General features: G+C 39.4%; 1 protein-coding gene across 1 annotated transcript; it reads left to right on the plus strand.

The window, feature by feature from the left end:
- The first annotated feature begins 758 nt into the window (after positions 1–758).
- Positions 759–20124, plus strand: LOC131162886 (uncharacterized). The gene is made up of 11 exons (XM_058119493.1): positions 759–1052; positions 1524–1550; positions 3384–3463; positions 3773–3845; positions 4219–4273; positions 14506–14557; positions 14738–14762; positions 14861–14952; positions 17966–18040; positions 19412–19544; positions 19918–20124. Exons 1-11 carry the CDS (start codon positions 957–959, stop codon positions 20122–20124), a joined length of 915 nt encoding a protein of 304 aa, XP_057975476.1. The 5' UTR covers positions 759–956.
- The last annotated feature ends 349 nt before the right edge of the window (positions 20125–20473 follow it).

Here is a 20473-nt window from a genome sequence, read left to right on the forward strand (position 1 = left end):
TTGCCCCGGTCCTGAGGGAATACCTATATAATATGCTCATTCTTTCGATTTTTGAAAGGGAGTAGTTTCGAAAGACTTATTAGATTTATTTTTGGGATAATTTTTTATTAATCTAGTATCGTTGGTAAGAACGGGCACGTAGGGGGTGCTAATACCTTCCTCTCACGTAACTGTACTCCCGAACTCGACTCTGGCAATGCAGACCGATTCTACCCCTAACGGGGTAGCGATCAAGTGTTCTAACCGCACTTCAAAAGGTTAGTTCAAAAGATTAGTGGCGAATCCATCACACGTTGTTTTTCCATGAAAATCTTTTTCAAAATCACACTTCCATTTTTTCCCAAATAGCAGCCGAACCCCATTTTTGCCAGAGAGTGGTTTCTCTGGGTAGGGTCCGGGACGTCGCGACATAAATAAAAGTAAAATATTAACTATGTGTAAAATGAGAATCTCACGTACTCACTTGGAATCTATTTTATTTTTCTTTCATTTTTTATGATCAAATATAAAAATGTAAAATTTCTTTATATTTTTCGTTTTTAATATTTTTCAAATTCCTAATGAAACTAAGAAAACAAAACTATCAAGCCCATGCTTGGACCCAAAAACTGGTGGCCCAAGCCCCGGAAGCGGAAGGCCATCGAGAACATTGGACTGGACGGGCCAAGTTACAAGAACGGGGCCGGACCAGCCCAATCTGGAGAGTGGAGAGTTCATTTCATACATGATACATGAGTTCGATACGTCTAAAAAAGGCGCCTGTGTGTATCGCTCCGAAGGTACAGGCCTCCCTCCAATAAAAATGCGCCACGTTTGTTATGTGGGACCAATTCATTTACGCGTCACTATTTTATTGGGTGGAACACATGCGCCGGGAGCATGTTAGTCCTTCTGTTTAATAGGGAAGAAGAGGAATTCGAAAGAAGAGAAAATCATCGAAAGAGGAGACGAAGAAAATGGCAGAATCAATGGTGTGGTTTGCAACGATCTTCGCCATTTTGTCCGTCGCCGCCTCCGTTGAAGATAAATGTGCTGCTTGTATTGCCGTCGCGGTAATCTTTCTCTTTCTCTATGCGTTCTTACATCTGCAATCCTTAGGCGTGTTAATTTGATTTTGGATGTTTTTATTCTGGCTCCTCGTTCCCAATGTTTATGATCTGACTTTTTTTTTGGCTGAAAAAAAATGACTGTGTGTAAGAAATGGATGTTTGTTAATGGATTGTTGCAAATGCTATTGAGTACTTACTGTCAAAAATTATAGGTTGATCTGGAGTTCAACATCTCGCGAATCTGCGAAAAATTTATTCTTGTTGATGTGTTTATTTTATTCCATTTAGTTTCACTTCGTTTAATTCTTTCTACTGTGCATTTTAGTATAATTACATCCTGCATATCTTATAGTGAGGCGATTTACTGGATTGGAATTTAAGTTCGAGTTTGGAAGTCCCTGAAATGAGAACTTTACTTGTATTTATTTGGAAATTTAAGTTCTCGTTCTAATTGCAGCTTTGATATATTTGCAGGAGGAGCTGGAGTTTGCACTTTCCAGTGTAAGAGAATTTTACAATTTCCTTGCATTTGTCATTTGCCATTGAAACTTTTATTCACTCGTTAAGTGCGTACAACATACATATGGTATAAAATAAAATTCTTCATACACTATTTTTTTTTCGGCAAGTGGAAAAAAAATGTAGTGGTGCCGAGCAGGAATGGACAACTTGCCTTTTATCTTTTTGGTAGCCGATTGGCACATTAAAACTACATCCTTGGCCTCCTGAATTTACCTTTTAGCTGTTGTCCGCCACCTTAAATTTCGGGATTCAACACATTAAGCTTGGGGCAACCCCTGCACTCAATCTTGGAGTCATTGCACTTTTGTGTTTATGTACAACTAAATTCCGGACAATTTTTGCCTTTCACCTGTAACTGACTTGTCCTTTTAGTTTCTTCAGTCATGAAAATTTACGATGTTTTCCATTTACTATTGGGATATGATGAGGAGTTGATCACAAAAGCAAATATGCCATTGCCTTTCTGAGCCTCTAGTAGGTTTGTTGATTAAATCACAATGTTTTGATGGGGTTAGGAGGCTTTTATTCATCTGCTTTATTAGAATTCCTTGCAAATAGAAGCTTCTCTTGTCACAGTTGATTTCTACAACCAATTCCTTTGCTATAACGTGTAGCTTCTAATGCATGCCTTCATGTAAACTCTTACTAGTCATGGGGTCTTTTCAAATAAATGTTGATCTTTTCAAATAAATAGTGATCATACCACGGGCATTGTGGTTAATGGTAAAATGTTTTGGGCTGTCGAGCATCAACAGCTAGCTTGAATCTGCAAAGTTGCTACTTTGTTTAAAAATGCTAAAGCTTAGAACAATAGAACCTGATCAAAGTCACCCCTCCCAGCTCGACATATTTTGATCTTTGTGCTTTTTTCCAGTAATGAGGTATTTATTTGTATTTTCCAGCTTATCTAAGCATGGCTCTACCAGCTGGAAGACACCTTATAAGAAATGCAAAAGTCTCAAGTTCTTTTGTCCACAGAAGCAGGTGAAGAATTTTAAAATAAAAGCAACCCTAGCGTAATATTACATTCTGGCCAATTTAGTGTAGCTACTGAAAGGCCATGGTACCAACATTAATAATTTAGAGGTATATCTTTCGTCTACGCAAAAAAATTTCCTGAAAATTCTCTTCTCAACCCTGTTTGCAAGTGGTGCTGTAAACTCTGGAAAAGGTTCCATTCTCCTCTTGGATGATGTTTTCTCATAAACTGAAAAAAATGTACAGATCCTTCCATATGAAATGATTGCAGTTCATCATGTTCTGTGTTTATTTTTCCTGTTTTCTGTTACCACCACAATGCGCCAAGGAAAAAACCAATTTGATGATCCCAAATTTCAATACTTTTAGATGACTTGTAGATTTTGTACTGCAGTTTTGGATAAGTTTGCTGCCACATTGATTAAGATGCAATCATGCTATTTTCTTAGACAGTAACTGAAAAAGTATGAGTCCATTTGGGACGTATGAAACAGATTAAGAGCTTGAAATACTTAAAGAAATGGAGATGTTTTTTATGTTTGAGGATATGTCATTTATGGTAGCTGCTGTTTTTCTGGTGGTTTGTGACATTAAGTTTTGTTTTACTACCTTAAACTGTAACACCCAGTCTTATCAGGGATATGGGGAGGGTATGATGATATTTGCAGCCTTACCTTCACATTTGGATAGACTAGTTATGTGATTTGAACGGCTGCCATTGTGATCGGGCATAAAACCCTTACCATTGGGTTTAGGCACAATCTCAATCTTATTTTAATTTTTATTTATATTTACTACCTCAATATTTTTTAACATGCCAATGGTCCTTCCCAGGAAAAACCAAGGAATCATTTGGATATGAGACATCGTTTGGACTCTAAAGGCCAACGTGAAGGAAAAGTAATTGATTATAGGTATGAATTTAATTTTAGATTTTACATTGTATAACTGTGACTTAATGATCAATTTTCAGCTTTAAGTGAAGAATTCATGGGTATTTATGCAACTATGCATTTAGTAGTATTCATATGATATGAAAAATGGATAATTAGCTCACCTTGTTCCCTCTCTCAGATAGCCTTTTCTTTTAATTTTAAAACTTGTTTCAACTTTTGAAACTATTTATATAATATAATGATCTTTGTCAAATATGTTATTCTAGCTGCTTGCTGTTTTTATACCAGCGGCTGACTTACTACATAATTGTGTTAAATATTGAATAGAGTCAGTGAGCTTAGGGTTGTTGAACTGTTGGATGGACTTTGTGACAAGATGCAAGATTACACTCTTGAGAAGGTAATTTTTCTTTAATCTGTATATTTTATGATTTTTTTGAAAGGTAAAATTGTGTTCTTATAGTTAATTCTATGACTGTGTGTGTGTGTGTGTGTGCACGCACATGTATTTGTTTGTTGGGAATATGGGGGGGATATAACTGATTTTGTTGACTTGCATATGATATTCACATATCTTCCGAATAGTTGTGGCAGCTGATAAGCAGCTCTGAGAAATATTGCTTAGACACAAAGCAGATTTGCATAAAACATCCGTCTACCTAGCACAGATGTTACATGGCTAACTTGTGAAGTCAAAAATTTACCTATGCAGTGTAAACCCATTTTATACTCATTTGTCTAGATTGACAATGCCTACAACATCATTTTTGCAGATAGACTCAAATGGACAAAAATGGGTCAGAGTTGATTGGGATAACCTCACAACTAGTATGCCTTTGCTTATTTTTACCTTTTTAAGTTTTTTTCAAATGTTTTATATAAGTTCATTTTTTATTTAGTTTACATGATAGCATTAGTTTCTACTTCTCTCTTTGTTGTGGTAATGTATGCACCTAATAATTTATTCATTTACTTGTTTATTATTTTTATACGAGAGTAGGACAAAAAGCTAACTCTATTGTTGAATGAGATTGTATGTTCTTTCTTTGGATTGAATTTTGCACTTGAATGTTGAATCCAAGTGTGCAATGTAGTTAATTGCCAAACAATTTGGAAACAGAAAAATTGACTAAGAATCACCGGGAAACACGGATCATGGTCACTTGTGGGGTGATGAATCCCCTTTTTTATCCTCATTAATGAACTAATAATGTTAGTGAATGCATGCTTGGTAAGGTGGGTATTAGGTGAGGCACAGTGAAACCAACTCAATCTTGCAAATTGAATTTAAAATAAAAAATAAATAAATAAATAAATAAACTAGTGAAATGCTTTCCTACCAATTGCATTTTGCAAGGTCATCATTGTGATGGATTTGGATTTTCATTAAAATAATTATATTATATTTTTCCCTACCTATAAAGAGTATTGGAACTTGCTATAGATCATGTTCACCAATGTAGGCTAATCTAAAATTGCTATGATCTATTTTCTAGTAGTGCGATTACTTGGTAAATCATTAAAAAGGTGATAGTCCTACACAAAAAGAAAGTTGGTTTCACACTTTCACATGATGTATTGCATAAGTGACACATAGAACAGAAACTAGGACTTCGTGTATAGTTGAAAGGGAAAAGGTTTTATGAAAAGAAACTGATCGAGGCAAATTACTTGCATTAAATGGAATGATGTTTAACTTTGTTCCAGTTTCATAGTGCCCTCGGAGTTTCTCAGTGGAATTGGAAAAGTTCCATGGATCATAAAATGTAATGATGCTTCTATTTAATAATTGGGTAAAATGGAAGACTTAATACACCTAGGGGTGTATTCAAGTCGAGTCGAGGTAACACAGTAAAATTCTCAAACTCGACTAGACTAAAAAATATTAAGCTTGAAACTCGACTCGAATTCGATCGATTTCATGATTGTTAACTCAACTCGGTTATAAATTAATATTAAATACATATATAACTATATATAATATTAAATATATTTATAAAAATATATTATATGATAGATACTATAAAAATAATAAAATTAAAAAGTTCGATTAGGCTCAAAACTCGACTCGGGTACTACTATTGAGCTCTAACTCTACTCGTTAAAATACTCGAGTAAATCAAACTCGTCTCAAACTCGAGTAGAATCGAGTTGAGTCGAGTTAGGGGATAAGTCGAGTTCAAGTAGCTCGCAAGTAAACTCACTTACACCCCTAATCACACTAATAGGTCTCTCCCTCTATTTGTTATGCATGTCCAAGTACATACCAATGACCATAATACTCTTATTAACTCTCACTTGTTAACATAACACTCACATACTTACAATGCTAAATGACTAAGATAACCATCAATACTCCCCCTCAAGCCAGAGAATACATATCATACTCCTAGCTTGTTACAAATGAATTTTACACGAGCACCCCCTAAGTTTTAGTAAATAAATCAGCAAGCTGCAAATTAGACTCTCACATGAGTGGTGGAAATAAGCTTCTGCACAGTTCATTCAACATATTCTTTAGCCAAACAAGTTCACATATAATGCGAGTCATGGCCCTATACTCTGACTCAACACTACTTGGCCACCATTATTTGTTTCTTATTCCAAGAGACCAAATTTCCACCAACAAAGATGTAGTACCAGGTTGTGGATCTTCTGTCAGAATGTGACCTGGCCCAATTTGCATTAGTATATCCTTGAACATGACTGTGACTATTGTAAACCATATGGTGACTTCTTGAGCCTACAAACTAAGTTGGATTCTCCTTGAGCAACAAACCTTGGTGGTTGTTCCATGTAGACCTCCTCCTGATGATCACCATGTAGGAAAGCATTCTTCATGTCTAATTGGTGTAGAGGCCAACAATAGGTTTGGTGGCTAAGGAGATGAACAAAGGTATTAAGGCAAGTTTGGCGACAAGGAAGAATGTGTCTGAATAGTCCAAGCCATACACCTGTATATCTCTTAGCAACAAGGCGGGCCTTCAATCGAGTTTTGGAACCATCTAGATTGACCTTCACATTGTACACCTAACAACAATCGACCACAGACTTATTAGGAGGAAGACGTACCAATTCTTAAGTATCATTATCCTATAGAGCATGCATCTCTTCTATCATTGCATTCCTCCACCTAGAAGGTGATAGAACTTTGGAAATAGACTTGGGAAGAGCAACATAAGATAGGGTACTAAAAAAACAGTAGTAGAAGGGTGACAAGAAATCGTAAGAAACAAAATTAGAGATTGGATGTTGGGTACAAGTGTGTTTACCTTTTCGAACAACAATGGGAAGATCAACCACTTGGGGAAGAGGATCAACTGACGAGGGAATTGGAGGCATAGAAGTGGAAGTTGGAAAAGGCTTTCCTCCCTTGAGTCACCGTGTGTGCACTTGTAGATTGGGACTATCCAAGTGATGAGAAGGGATCAAACTGGATGAAGATGTAGGAAGATTGGACAAAGGAAATAAGTTAGGATCGAGAAGGCTAGGCAAAGGAAGGGATCATCAAGGTCAACATAACTCGAGGAATCAGAATAGTACGGTGTAGACTCAAAAAGGCAACATCAGTAGAGACAAAAATCCGATGTAAAATGGGGCTGTAACATCGATATCCTTTTTTAGTATAGGAATAACTCGGAAAAATGCATTTGATAGCATGAGGATCCAATTTATCCCTTCTTGGGTCTAACTAATGATGAAGGGCACACGACCAAATGTATGAGGAGGAAGGGAGAACAAGGGAGTCTTAGGGAAGATAATTGAATGTAGGATTTTACCACCAAGGATAGAAGATGACATTTTCTTGATGAGAAAGCAAGTGGTGAGCGTAGCATCACTCCAAAAAACTTTAGGGACATTCATTTGATATGAAAGGGTTCAAGTGACTTCAAGAATATGTTTGTTTTTCCACTCTACAACTCCATTTTTTTTGTTGAGAATGGGCACAAGATGAATGATGGATCATGCTAGAGTTTGTCATATAGGTAGTGAACTGAGTACTAAAATACTCTTTAGCATTATTGCTATGAAGTATTCATGCTGGCATATTAAACAAAGTCCTTATTTAAGAGCAAAAGGCACAAAAGATATTAGACAACTCAAAAAGATCTTTCATTAAATACAACCAAGTCATTCTTGAGTAGTCATCGGGAAAAAAGTAATAAAGTATCGAAACCCCAACTTCGATGTGATAGACTAGGACCCCAAACATCGGAATGGGCTAACATAGAAGGGCTAACCAAGGAGATTGTTGAGTAATTGGGTAAAATGGAAGACCTAAACTCAGCGATAGGCCTCTCCCTCTATTTATAATATATCTAAGTACAATGGGAATGACCATAATACCCTTAGTAACCCACAGTTATTACTTACAATGGAAGATCTAAACCCAATGATGGGTCTCCCCCTCTATTTATAATATATGTAAGTGCAATAGGAGTGACCATTATACCCTTACTATCTAACACTTATTACTAACACATAATAATAATAATGCTAAAAGACTAAATAACCATTAACACTCCCCCTCAAGCTGGAGCATATATATCATATGCTCCTAGCTTGTTACAAATGAATTTCACATGAGCACCTCCCAAGGCTTTAGTGAACAAATTAGCAAGTTGAACCTCAGACTTCATATGAGTGGTCGTAATGAGCTTCTGTACAAGTTTCTCTCGAATAAAGTGGCAATCAACTTCAATGTGCTTTGTCCACTCATGGAAGACAGGGTTGGAGGCAATATGAATAGTTGCTCGATTATCACACATCAACTCCATAGGCTGAGAATGTGGAAACCCTAGTTCTTTCAACATGTTCTTCAGGCAAACAAATGTGCGCCATAGCCCTATACTCTAACTCAGCACTTGACCTGGCAACTACAATCTGTTTCTTAATTTTCCAAGACATTAAATTATCACCGGCAAAGATACAATACTCAGTTGTGGATCTTTGATTGGATGGTGATTCGGCCCAATCTGCATTTGTATATCCCTAAATATGAGTATGACCCTGATTTTGATATAATAGACCTCTCCCTGGTGCACTTTTGAGATATCTCAAAATGCAAATTACTGCATCCCAGTGATTTGTTCTCGGGAAACTAACTCACAACACTTTGTTGCGAAGGATATATCTGGTTGAGTGACTGTGAGATAATTCAACTTTCCAATAAGTCTTCGGTACTGACCTAGGTTAGGCAACAAATCACTCATATCTGACATTAACTTACTATTGGATCCCAACAGCCCCGTCTCATCTTAAAGGTCAAGAACATACTTCCTCTGTGACAAGACAGTTCCCGTACGAGAATCGATACTTCTATACCCAAGAAGTACTTTAGTGGTCCCAAGTCTTTGGTATGAAACTTACTATGTAGAAAAAGCTTTAGGTCCTGGATGCCATGATTATCATCGCCAGTGATCACAATGTCATCCGCATAGACAATAAGCAAAATGCTACCCAATGGAGTATGACAATAAAATACAGAGTGGTCTATTGCACACCGATGAAGGTCAAACTCAAGCACTAAGCACTAAAATAGCCAAACCATGCTCTTGGACATTGTTTTAATCCATACAATGACTTCTTAAGCCGACATACTAAGCCTAACTCCCCCTGAGCAATAAATCCAGGGGGTTGCTCCATATATACCTCCTCATGAAGATCACCATGTAGGAAAGAATGCTTCACATCTAACTGATGTAGAGGCCAATAACAAGTGGTGGCTAAAGAATTGAACAAACATACTGAGGCAAGTTTAGCAACCAAGGAGAATGTGTTTGAATAATCCAAACCATACACCTGAGTATACCCCTTAGCAATAAGGCGGGCCTTCAGACGAGCCACAGAACCATCAGGATTGGCTTTCACTAGCGACAATCAACCACAGAATTATCAGGAGGAAGAGGTACCAAATCCTAAGTATCATTATCATGTAGTGCACGCATCTCTTCAACCATTGTTGTCCTCCACCCAGAATAGGATAGGGCTTCAAAAATGGATCTTGGAAAAGTAATAGAAGACAGAGTACTAACAAAACAGTAATAAGAGGGTAACAAGAAATCATAACAAACAAAATTAGAGATCGGATTTTGCGTACAAGTGCGTTTACCTATTCGAACAGTCATTGGAGGATCAATATCATAAGAAATAAGATTGTCTGACAAGGTAACTAGAGGCATAGTAGTAGAAGCTAGAGGAGGCACTTCCCCTTTGAGTCGTCGTGTGTATAACTGCAAATTGGGATGTTTCAAGTGACGAGAAGGAGTCAAACTTGATGAAGAAGTAGGAGGATTGGGCACAGACACTAAGTTTGTATTTGGAAGGCAAGGTAGAGGAGGGGACTCATTAAGGTCAACGGAATTCTAGAAATTAGACTAGTATGGTGTAGACTCAAAAAAAGGTGACATTAGCAGAGACAAAGAATCGATGTAAAGTAGGACTATAACATTGATATCCCTTTTGAGTATAGGAATAGCCTGGAAAAATACATTTGATAGCACGAGGATCCAACTTATGCATTCCTGGAGATAACTGATGGACAAAGGACATACAACCAAATATACGAGGAGTAAAGGAGAACAAAGGAGCCTTAGGAAAGATAACTGAATATGGAATTTTACCACCAAGGACAAAGGATGTCATTTTATTGATGAGGGAGCAAGCTGTGAGCATAACATCACTCCAAAAGACTTTGGGGACATTTATTTGATGCAATAGGCTTTGTGATTTCAAGAATATGTCTGATTTTCCGCCCTGCAATTCCATTTTGTCGTGGAGTGTGGGCATAAGAGGACTGATGGATCAGAGCAGAGTTAGTCATATAAGTACTATATTGGGTACTAAAGTACTCCTTAGCATTATCACTACGAAGTATCCTGAATGGCATGTCAAATTGAGTCTTTATTTGGGAATAGAAAGCACAAAAGATATCAAACAACTTGAAACAATCTTTCATTGAATATAACCAAGCCATCCTAGAGTAGTCATCAACAAATGTAACAAAGTACTGAAACCCCAATTTTGATGTCACATGACTAGGACCCCAAATATCAGAATGGACGAGCATGAAAGGACTAACCACCCATTTGTCATCCCGAGGAGCAATAGGAACACGATGATGCTTGCTTGATTGACAGGACTCACACTCAAGATTAGACACAGAACTCAATGTAGGAACTAGCTGTTTGAACTTGTCCAAGGACGGATGACCAAGACGACAATGGATTTGAAGTGGTGTAGCTGTGATTGTGCAAGCAGTGGTTGGAGAAGGCGACTCAAAGTAGTAAAGTCCACGAGCCTCACGTCTTGTGCCAATTTTTTTTTCCATCTTCAGATCTTGAATAACCACAGAATCAGGAAGGAATGTGATAGAACAATTTAGTGACTTTGTAAGATTACTAACTGACATAAGAGTGAAAGGAGATTTAGGAATGTATAAAGCAGAAGAAAGAGAGATAGAAGGAGTAGGATTCACTGTTCCTATCCCCTTAATAGCAATAATGGACCCATCAGCAAGAGTAACTCAGGGGAAATTTTTAGGATATTGGAGATCAGAAAAGAAGTTGGTTGCACTTGTCATATGATCAATGGCAGCAGAATCAATAACCCAAGGACTAGTAGGAAGGATACTAGATGACATGCAGACTGTAGGGTTACCTTTTTGGGCCAAAGAAGCAATGTGATAAGATGCTTGTTGAGACAATTGATATTGTAGAAACCTGAATACTCCTTTGATATAGTCACACTACGTAGTCCACTCAAACAAATGACTCACGAAGGAATCATACTTTTGGTATTTGCAAACACCATCCCAGCATCACAAGCTCAGACCAATGATCATAAGATTAATTTCTGGAACAACTGGATCAACCACGAACACCCACCATGAACAAGCCATAGATAAATCAGTACAAGGCTTTCGTAGCACCAAGAAACTCACACGTAGCCCCAAGTAAGCAACACTCAGCACTGGAACAATTGGAGTTGAACCACCAAAACTACCATGAACAAATGACCAACAACCTCAGATGCAGCCCCAAGAAAGCAACACTGCCACAGCCTCACACAAAAAAAAAAAGAAAAAAAGAGAGAAAAAAACAGCTTAAAAGCACTGCCACTGCCCCCAAAAAGGTCACCACGGACTGTTACTAACACTAACAGCAACTAATGAATTATCATGAGTGCACTGTCACAACAAATATTGGATCTTGGTGCAAAAACACATGCCCAACAGCTTGATATTTTGGTATATGGAAGGAATTAGAATAGTGAATCAAAAAACAGCAAATCCCACTGTTTCAGGACCAATAAATTCATTAACAATTGATAAACAGCTTCACGAAGCATCAAACAACCATTCCTTGGGTGCTGCACTGCCACGGACGAGGTGAACAACTCACTGACAGATATAGAACTGCCACAGCCTCACAACTGAACATGTGAATGCTGCCACGGCTCCAAAAAACTCACAAAATAGCCTTCTCAAGCCTTGAACAAACATAACAGAATGTCACGAGTGCATAGTTGGAAAAGATTGAATTTTTGAGCAAAACACTGACCTAACAGCTTGATAATATAGTCTAGAGAAGGAATCACAGCATGGCAGAGGGGGGAAAAAAAAAGGTGGCCGGAAATGCACTCATGCGCTGGGGCATGGGGTCGGCTCTGCTGGCATTTGGCCGGCATGTGGGGGTGCAAGGGAGCTCCTCCGGCGATGGGGTTTTATGGGGTGAGTCATCTGGGGGGGGGGGGGGGGTCTGTTTATGAGTGTATGGTTGGTTTTGTGAAATAATATGGGATGGAGGTGAATCTAGGAAGGACAGCCATGGGAATGGTGTTTTCCGGCGACGGCTGAGGAGAGTAGGGTTTAGTTTGGATTACGCTCTGATACCATGTTGAGTAATTGGGTAAAATGGAAGACGTATACTCAACTAGAGGTCTCTCCCTCTATTTATAATATTATGTAAGTACAATGGGAAGGACCATAATACTCTTGCTAACACAAACTTATTACTAACAAAACTCTATAACACCATAATAATAATGCTAAAAGACTAAATATCCAGTAACAGTGATAATGGATTTGATGTGGTGTGGCAGCAACACTACAAGCAGTAGGAGAAGAGAGCAACTCAAAGTAGTAAACTCCACCAGCTTTACGTTCTATTCCAATTGTCTTCTTTGTCTTCAGATCTTGAATAAGAACAGAATCAGGATAGAAGGTTACAGAGCAATTTAGTGACTTTATAATTTTACTAACTGACGAGATTAAAGGGGGATTTAGGAATGTAGAGAACAGAAGAAAGAGAGATGGAGGGAGTAGGATTTATTGTTCTTATTCTCTCAGCAGCAGTAGTGGAACAATCAGCAAGGATAACTTGAGGTAGATTTGTAGAATATTGGAAAGTAGAAAAGAAGTTGGTGACACCTGACATATGGTTAGTAGCAGTAGAGTCGATAATCCAAGGACTAGTGGATATCAGATGACATAGAGACAGTATGGTTACTTTTCTAAGCAAAAGGTGTAAAGTGATGAGATGCTTGTTGGGATGCCTAATACAATAGGAACCTTGCATATTCCTCCTCTGAGACAGCTATGTTAAGTTGTTCACTTAAACAAGTAACTGATGAGGGAGACTCTTTTGGGATTTGGGAACTCCACCCCAACACACATACGACCTTGACAGGGTAGCAGATTAAAAGTACTCAGCAGACATGTTTTCAAATTCACCAACTTGATCCCAACATACACAACCTTCGACAACTAAAGCAAACCGCAAGCCCACAATGTACAAATAAAAAACACAGCAAATACCACTGTTTCGGGCCCAATAAACTCAATAAACATTGACAAACAACTTCGAGAAGCATCAAACAACCATTCCTTGGGTGTCATAAATGAGCAACTAGAAAAGGTGAGATTTTTGGACAAAAAACATCACAAAAAACTTCAGTAATGTTTATAGAGGGATTCAAGCACTGCAAGAAGAATTCAGGCCAGAAACATGCCTGAAATTGGCTTCGTGCGCTGGCGCGTGGGGCCGGGCCTAGCAGCCTTCGGTTGGCACTTGGAGAACTTTCTGGAGATGGGATTTCAGTTGGGGGGTGGGGCAGATCGGCAATGTCTGTGGGTGACTATGGTGTTGTTTCTGCAAAATCTATAGTGGATTTTGTGTTCTTGAACTGGCATTGTTGCTCAGGAAAGTGTCTATGGGTGACTGGTGTTGTTTTTTGCAAAATCTATAGTGGATTTTGTGTTCCTCAACTGGCATTGTTGCCCAGGAATTTTCTGACGACTGCTCTGGCTTCCGGCAGCGGCTGGCTGTTTTTTAAGGGCTATAATGTTGCTGAAATTTCTTATACGATGGTAGACATGCAACGGATTTTAGGTTTTAGGCTTTGGTTTTGATGGTGGATGTGACAATTAAGGTTTAGGTCTCAGAATCATGCTCTAATACCATGATGAATAGTTGGGTAAAATGGAAGACCTAATCACAATGATAGGTCTCTCCCCCTATTTATAATATATGTCAAAGTACATGCCAATGACCATAGTACCCTTACTAACTCTCACTTATTAACTTAACACTAACACTAACAATGCTAAATGACTAAGATAATCATCAACAGCTTCATAGGAAAATTTGCATCAACATGAAGAGTGGAAGAAATTATGCATGTGTCTTGTGTGAAGGGATCCTCTCCTAGCTTCACTTCCTTTTCCGTGTTGAGCGTGGTATCTAAGTCCTTTTAAATTATTCCATCAATTAAAAACATTAAGAAGCAAATACTACAATATGTAATTACAAGATGTTATTTGTTTCTTTGCAAGATATCAACTTTGGAGCCTTAAATTGCAAAATTAGAGATCTTAATTGTTGCACGCATAGGATGTTTGCATTTACTCCTTTTTTTAATTGCACTCTCCTTCTGTTGTCTCTTGTACTATGGACAGTCTACTGCTGCAGTTCTCACATTTAATTTATGCAGTTTTGTGATGGTTTAACTGAATAATTAGGTTTCCTGATGAAAAATTTCTTTTTTTCATGTGATGATAGATAAACAAGAAGCTCGAACTTATTCGAAAGATATATCATCTTACTGTGGAAGGTGAGTTAAGCTACCACTTTTTCTTTTTGTTTTTGTTTTTGTTTTTGTTTTTTTTGTTTTTAAATAAAATTTTGGATGATCAAAATTCATTTTGAGTTCAAGTATTTGAGATCACAAGGTCTTGTCTCATGCTTTAAGTAGTAATCTGTCTTTTATATTTTGATTCATGTAATCAAATAGGTTACTTGAGGAAACGGAAGATGGGGTAAGTTCCTGGATTGTATATATTGATCCTTGGCATTCTTAAAGATCATTGCTTTGTGTCATGGACTAGATTTAAATTTGCTGGTATTGTTCTTGCAGTTAGCAGAATTGATAAAGAAGGGATCTGTTAAAACTGGAGATGTGAGCAAGGTCCTGTGTCAAAATTTGAGCACACACTGCGGACAGATGAGGTAATTTTGATTTTTGAGTTCAAAGCTGAAATTTAAACTATCTCAACAAGTGTGAGTAAAGCTTTGGATTAGATTTTCTAAAGAAAGGCAGCGTATACTTAAGCGGAGTGAATTAAAAATGAAGAGTTGGGTAATAGGACTACCTTCCTCAAGTCTTTATATATATTGGAGTGGCCTCACATAGTTGGTATCAAGTGATTGTTGCCACTTGGGTATTGTCAGATAGTGAACTAAAACTGTGTGCCATGTGGTCGATTTCACCCTCTTCATATGCCTCCAATTTCAAGCCCAAAGCTATATCCTCAGGTCTTGGAAGGAATATCAAGTAACTGAAGTATTTAATCATAAGAATATTTGTTTATCATAAGAAGTTTTCTCAAGGGAAACGCACTCTGTCACCACTTATCTTTCAAAGTCAGAGGAGTAGTAACATTAAATTGGTCTGTACACCAACTAACTCAATGATATACATATGAAAGTAAGAGATGGACTCAGAATGGGCATTGAAATATTATTGTTTTGTCCTTATGACCTTATCTACCTCATCCAAACACATATGTCTTGCCAAATAACCCTGCCTAACACACATTCCTTCAAGGTAAGGTCACATTTGTTGCCTGTTGTATTGAGAAGAGCATTGAGTGGGGGGAAAAACTGAGGATAACAAAATAAATAAATATAAAGTATATAGGAAACAAACCAAGGGGCTTGACCTTAATAAGCCAACATGGTTTCATCTCCCCCCACCCACCCCTCCCTCCCCACCCCCACAAACTTCCCTAAGTGGATCAAAAATCAAAATAGGGCACATATTTTGGCCTTAACTGGGGACACGTTCAGATGTGACCCTGGTCACATGAACACCTACATGTGCCAAGGTGACTTAAGTCATCATGTTGCTTCCCTTTGTTGATTGCCCCTCTTTGCTTATTTTCTTGTTTAGAACATATTACTTTTCATTTCCTTTTAAGTAACTTATAAGGGGAAGGGGAGTAAAGGGAGGAGGAGCAGTTTGGGCTTTGGGGGCCTAGGTCACCTTGGCATGTTGAGGTTCTTGGGTGCCTAGGGTCACCAAGCCCTTCCTCTCATTGTTTCCCATATATATATATTGTCATATGAAATGTGCTTCTTAAATATGACCCTGCAATTGGCGTAACTCGCCCTAAAATAGAGGGGGGAAGGGGGTGCCAACTGGTGTTATTTGGCTGGCTATGTGTTTTTGGATGGGGCAGATAGGGACAAGACCTCTTTAAGTTGTGTTTGGAGCACTGATTTTGGAGCTTGAATTTGGATTTTTACTAACTTGGACAAAACTCAACACAATTTTGTATTACATTTTCTTCTAAGCTTACACAGATCCAAATTCGAGGCTGAGATTCCAAGCTCCTAAACATAGCATTAATGATTTCAATGCCCATTGTCATGTGTCACGAGCTAAGCTTGTTCAGGTCATTATGCTTGCCTGTGACCGCTTGCCTCGTGTGTTTGGGATGAGTTTCCATCATGTAAATACTAGTGTAGAGTTATTTTTCAGTATTTGTTTTATTTTATGTCAAATAAGGCAGTATGAGTCCTCGGTCACTTTGATGTTTCCTAGTGCCAGAGTGAGAATAGCCTAGAAAGCTCTTTAGGGGAGGGTGTGTTCACATGTTTAGCCTACTTGCCTCCCTCGCTAAACACATAATGTCAATGGACGTGTTGTTAATGAATTGCGTAGAATCAATGTTTACTACTTGCTTGCCACTGCTTTCATGAATGCTTACTGTTTTCGCTACCATTTGATTGAATGCTAATGAAAGTGTTTCGTGGATGAATGTTAGTAAACGATAGGCTGGCTAGTTAAACAAGAGTGCTTTAGCTAGCGCCGCATGACCCTTCACAATGGTGTCAAAATAGTCAGACCATGACACTTGGTATCAGAGTCGGGTTCAGTTGCTATGAGAATTAAGTTACCTTCGTTGTGGGATTTGGAAAGCTTTGGTAAGTGACCATGGCACCAAACAATGCTAAAATAATCAGTGCACTGGAAGCACAGGTTGAAGAAACAACCAACAATATGGCCAACGAGATGGCCCAACTGAGGGGACTTGTTGATGGAGTGATGGGATCACACCAGCATCAAGCAAGTTTGACAAGTGAAATGTCAAAGGACCTTCACCACACTGTGGAAACTTTGCAGGCTTGGATGGCTGACCTGGATGTAAAGGTGAATCTGATGGTTCTTGCTATAGGGAACTCCAACACTCTGGGAGTTAGCAAGACCAAGGTACCAGAAGCCAGGATATACGGGGGTGCTTGTGGTGCCAAGGAGTTAGAGAACTTCTTGTTTGATATGGAACAGTATTTTCGCACTGTGAGGATGGCCTCAGAACAGGTGAAAGTGGTTGCTGCAACCATGTACTTGGTTGGTGACGCTAAACTGTGGTGGCGTGCTAAGTTCAATGACATTGAAAATGGAAGCTGTGTAATTGATAGTTGGACAGACTTGAAGAGAGAGCTCAAGGCCCAATTCTTTCCTGAGAATGTTGAGTATAATGCAAGGAAAAAACTTAGAGACCTCAAGCATACTGGGTCGATCAGGGAATACGTGAAATAATTTTCTGCTTTGATGTTGGATATCGGGGATATGTTAGAGAAGGACAAGTTGTTCTATTTTCTTGAGGGGATGAAACCATTGGCAAGAACTAAACTTCATAGACAAAGAGTTCAAGACTTGTCTAAGAGTTCAAGACTTGTCTATGCACAAGTTGCTGCAAAACGCTTGACTGACTACGCTGGGGAGAATACCGCTTCGTCCAAAGGGTTTGGCAGAGAGGGAAATAATGGAAAGTCTTTCAAGAAAGGCAAACTCAAGAGTGGGGGAGCCGACTATAAAGCATTAACCTCAAAGGAAGTTTTGTCGTCTCGAGAGTTCAACACACCCAAGGGAAAGGGTAAACATGAGTGTTACTTGTGTTGAGATCCTCATAGAGTTTTTGAGTGTCCTCACAAAGCAACGCTTAATGCTTTACAGGCTTCTATTACAGAATAGGCAGTGGAAGACGATGGGGAAAAAGATGAGACCCCAAGGATGGGTGCAATGTGGCAGGTGAGCGCATTGGAAAAGCAGGCTAAAGCCCCAAATGTTACACGTGCCAGAGGGCTAATGTTTGTGGACTTGAGAATCAATGGGAAGAGTACTCGCGCTATGGTGGATACCAGGGCTACCCATAACTTTGTTTCGCAACTAGAAGCTTGGAGACTCAACTTATCCTTAGAGAAGGATGCAGGACGCATGAAAGCAGTTAATTATGTAGCCTAGCCTACTTTGGGAGTAGCCAAGCAAGTTACTATGAAGCTTGGGCAGTGGGAAGGTCATGTGAATTTTACAGCGGTGCCATTGGTTGACTTTCCAATCATTTTGGGAATGGAGTTCCTAAGGGGGACGAAGGCAGTATTGATACCTTCGGCTGGTTCCCTATGTCTGATGGGAGATCACCCGTGCATAGTGCAAGTTGTTGCAACGAAAGGAGATGATGGGAAGTTCCTTTCAGCCATGCAACTCGAGAAGGATTTGAGAAAGGGAGAGCAGACATATCTAGCCACAGTGGTGGTAGATGAAGAAGTAGGCTAAGAGCTAGTGCCTACGACCATCCAAGCAGTGTTGGATGAGTACAAGGAGGTGATGCTAGATAAGTTGCCTCACAAATTACCTCCACTACGGGGTGTGGAGCATTAGATTGAGCTGTTTCTAGGAGTGAAACCACCTGCAAAAGGGCCATATCGGATGGCGCCTCCAAAGTTAGCCGAATTGAGGAAGCAACTTGATGAGTTATTGGAAGCAGGATATGTTCGCCCTTCCAAAGCACCATTCGGAGCACCAGTGCTGTTTCAAAAGAAACATGATGGGAGCCTGCGGATGTGTGTAGTCTACCGCGCGCTCAATAAGGTGACAATGTGCAACAAGTATCCTATCCCGTTGATTGCTGATTTATTGGATCAGTTGAGTCATGCCAAGTACTTCACTAAACTTGACGTGAGGTCAGGCTACAATCAGATGAGGATTGCTGATGGTGATGAGCCGAAGACTACTTGTGTGACAGCCATATGAATTCTTGGTGATGCCATTCGGGTTGACGAATGTGCCTGCAACATTCTGTACCTTGATGAACCAGGTTTTTCATGAATACCTTGACAAGTTTGTTGTGGTGTACCTAGATGATATTGTTGCCTATAGTTCCACTCTAGAGGAACATAAAGAGCATCTACGGAAGGTGTTCAACAAACTCAAGGGGAACATTCTATATGTGAAGAAAGAAAAGTGCTCTATCGCTCAACGGAGCATCAAATTCCTTGGTTATGTGATTGAACAAGGTCATATCAGGATGGATATGGAGAAGGTAAGGGCAATTCAAGAATGGAAGATCCCAACGACAATGAAGGAGTTGCATTACTTTCTTGGCCTTTCCAACTACTACAGGAAGTTCGTAAAGGGGTATTCACGGAGAACGGCTCTTATCACAGAACTACTGAAGAAGGGCCATGGGTGGAACTGGACAGAGGAGTGTCAGGGATCCTTTGATGACTTGAAGGATACCATGATGATAGATCCGGTACTTGCTCTTTTGGATGTCATGAAACCCTTTGAAGTACAGACAGATGCATCAGACTTCGCCCTTGGAGGAGTCTTGTTACATGAGGGGCATCCTGTTGCGTATGAAAGCCGTAAGCTTAGTGAAGCAGAGCGGAAGTACACGACTCAAGAGAAGGAGATGCTAGCGGTGATACATTGTCTCCGTGTGTGGAGGCATTACTTACTTGGGTCAAGTTTTGTGGTGAAAACAGATAACTCAGGTGTTAGCCATTTCTTCACACAACCAAAGCTGACACCCAAGCAGGGCTGAGCTAGGAATTCATGGCAGAATTTGATTTTTCCTTTGAGCACAAGGCAGGGTGATTAAACCAAGTCGCGAATGCACTGAGTAGGAAGGCCAAGCTGGCAGCCTTACAAATGGTAGCACATTTGACTTTGAGTACTGTTACCACAACGATGCGGGAGCGCATCAAGGAGAACTTAGCCAAAGATCTAGTTGTGCAAAACTTAATGAAGCTTACCGAAGAAGGGAAGGCACGATAGTTCTGGATGGAAGATGGATTGCTGATGACCCATGGTACCGACTCTTTGTGCCATGAGCTGGTGATTTGAGAAAGACATTGTTGAAGGAATGTCATGATACCATGTTTGCCAGACATCCAGGATGGCAGCACACTTTGGCCTTATTGAAGCAGGGGTACTATTGGCCGCACATGCGTGATGATGTGGTTGATTATACCCGAACATGTCTCACTTGCCAACAAGACAAGGTAGAGCGGAGGAAAATTGTAGGGCTGTTGGAGCCCCTACCAGTACCGTCCAAACCGTGGGAAAGTGTCTTATTGGACTTCATCACCAACCTGCCCAGAGTGGGAGAAATAGGGTCTATACTTTTTATTATAAACACGTTTTCGAAGTATGGTACATTCATAGCCGCACCAAAGTACT

The sequence above is a fragment of the Malania oleifera genome, chromosome 8, assembly GCF_029873635.1.
Source record: "Malania oleifera isolate guangnan ecotype guangnan chromosome 8, ASM2987363v1, whole genome shotgun sequence".
Classification (NCBI taxonomy): Eukaryota; Viridiplantae; Streptophyta; class Magnoliopsida; order Santalales; family Ximeniaceae; genus Malania; species Malania oleifera.

Coding starts and splice junctions, on each gene's coding strand:
- LOC131162886 (XM_058119493.1), top strand. CDS start 957: ATGGCAGAATCAATGGTGTGGTTTGCAACGATCTTCGCCATTTTGTCC. Junction 1,551..3,383: donor TGGAGTTTGCACTTTCCAGT/GTAAGAGAATTT, acceptor GGTCCTTCCCAG/GAAAAACCAAGGAATCATTT. Junction 3,464..3,772: donor GGAAAAGTAATTGATTATAG/GTATGAATTTAA, acceptor AATATTGAATAG/AGTCAGTGAGCTTAGGGTTG.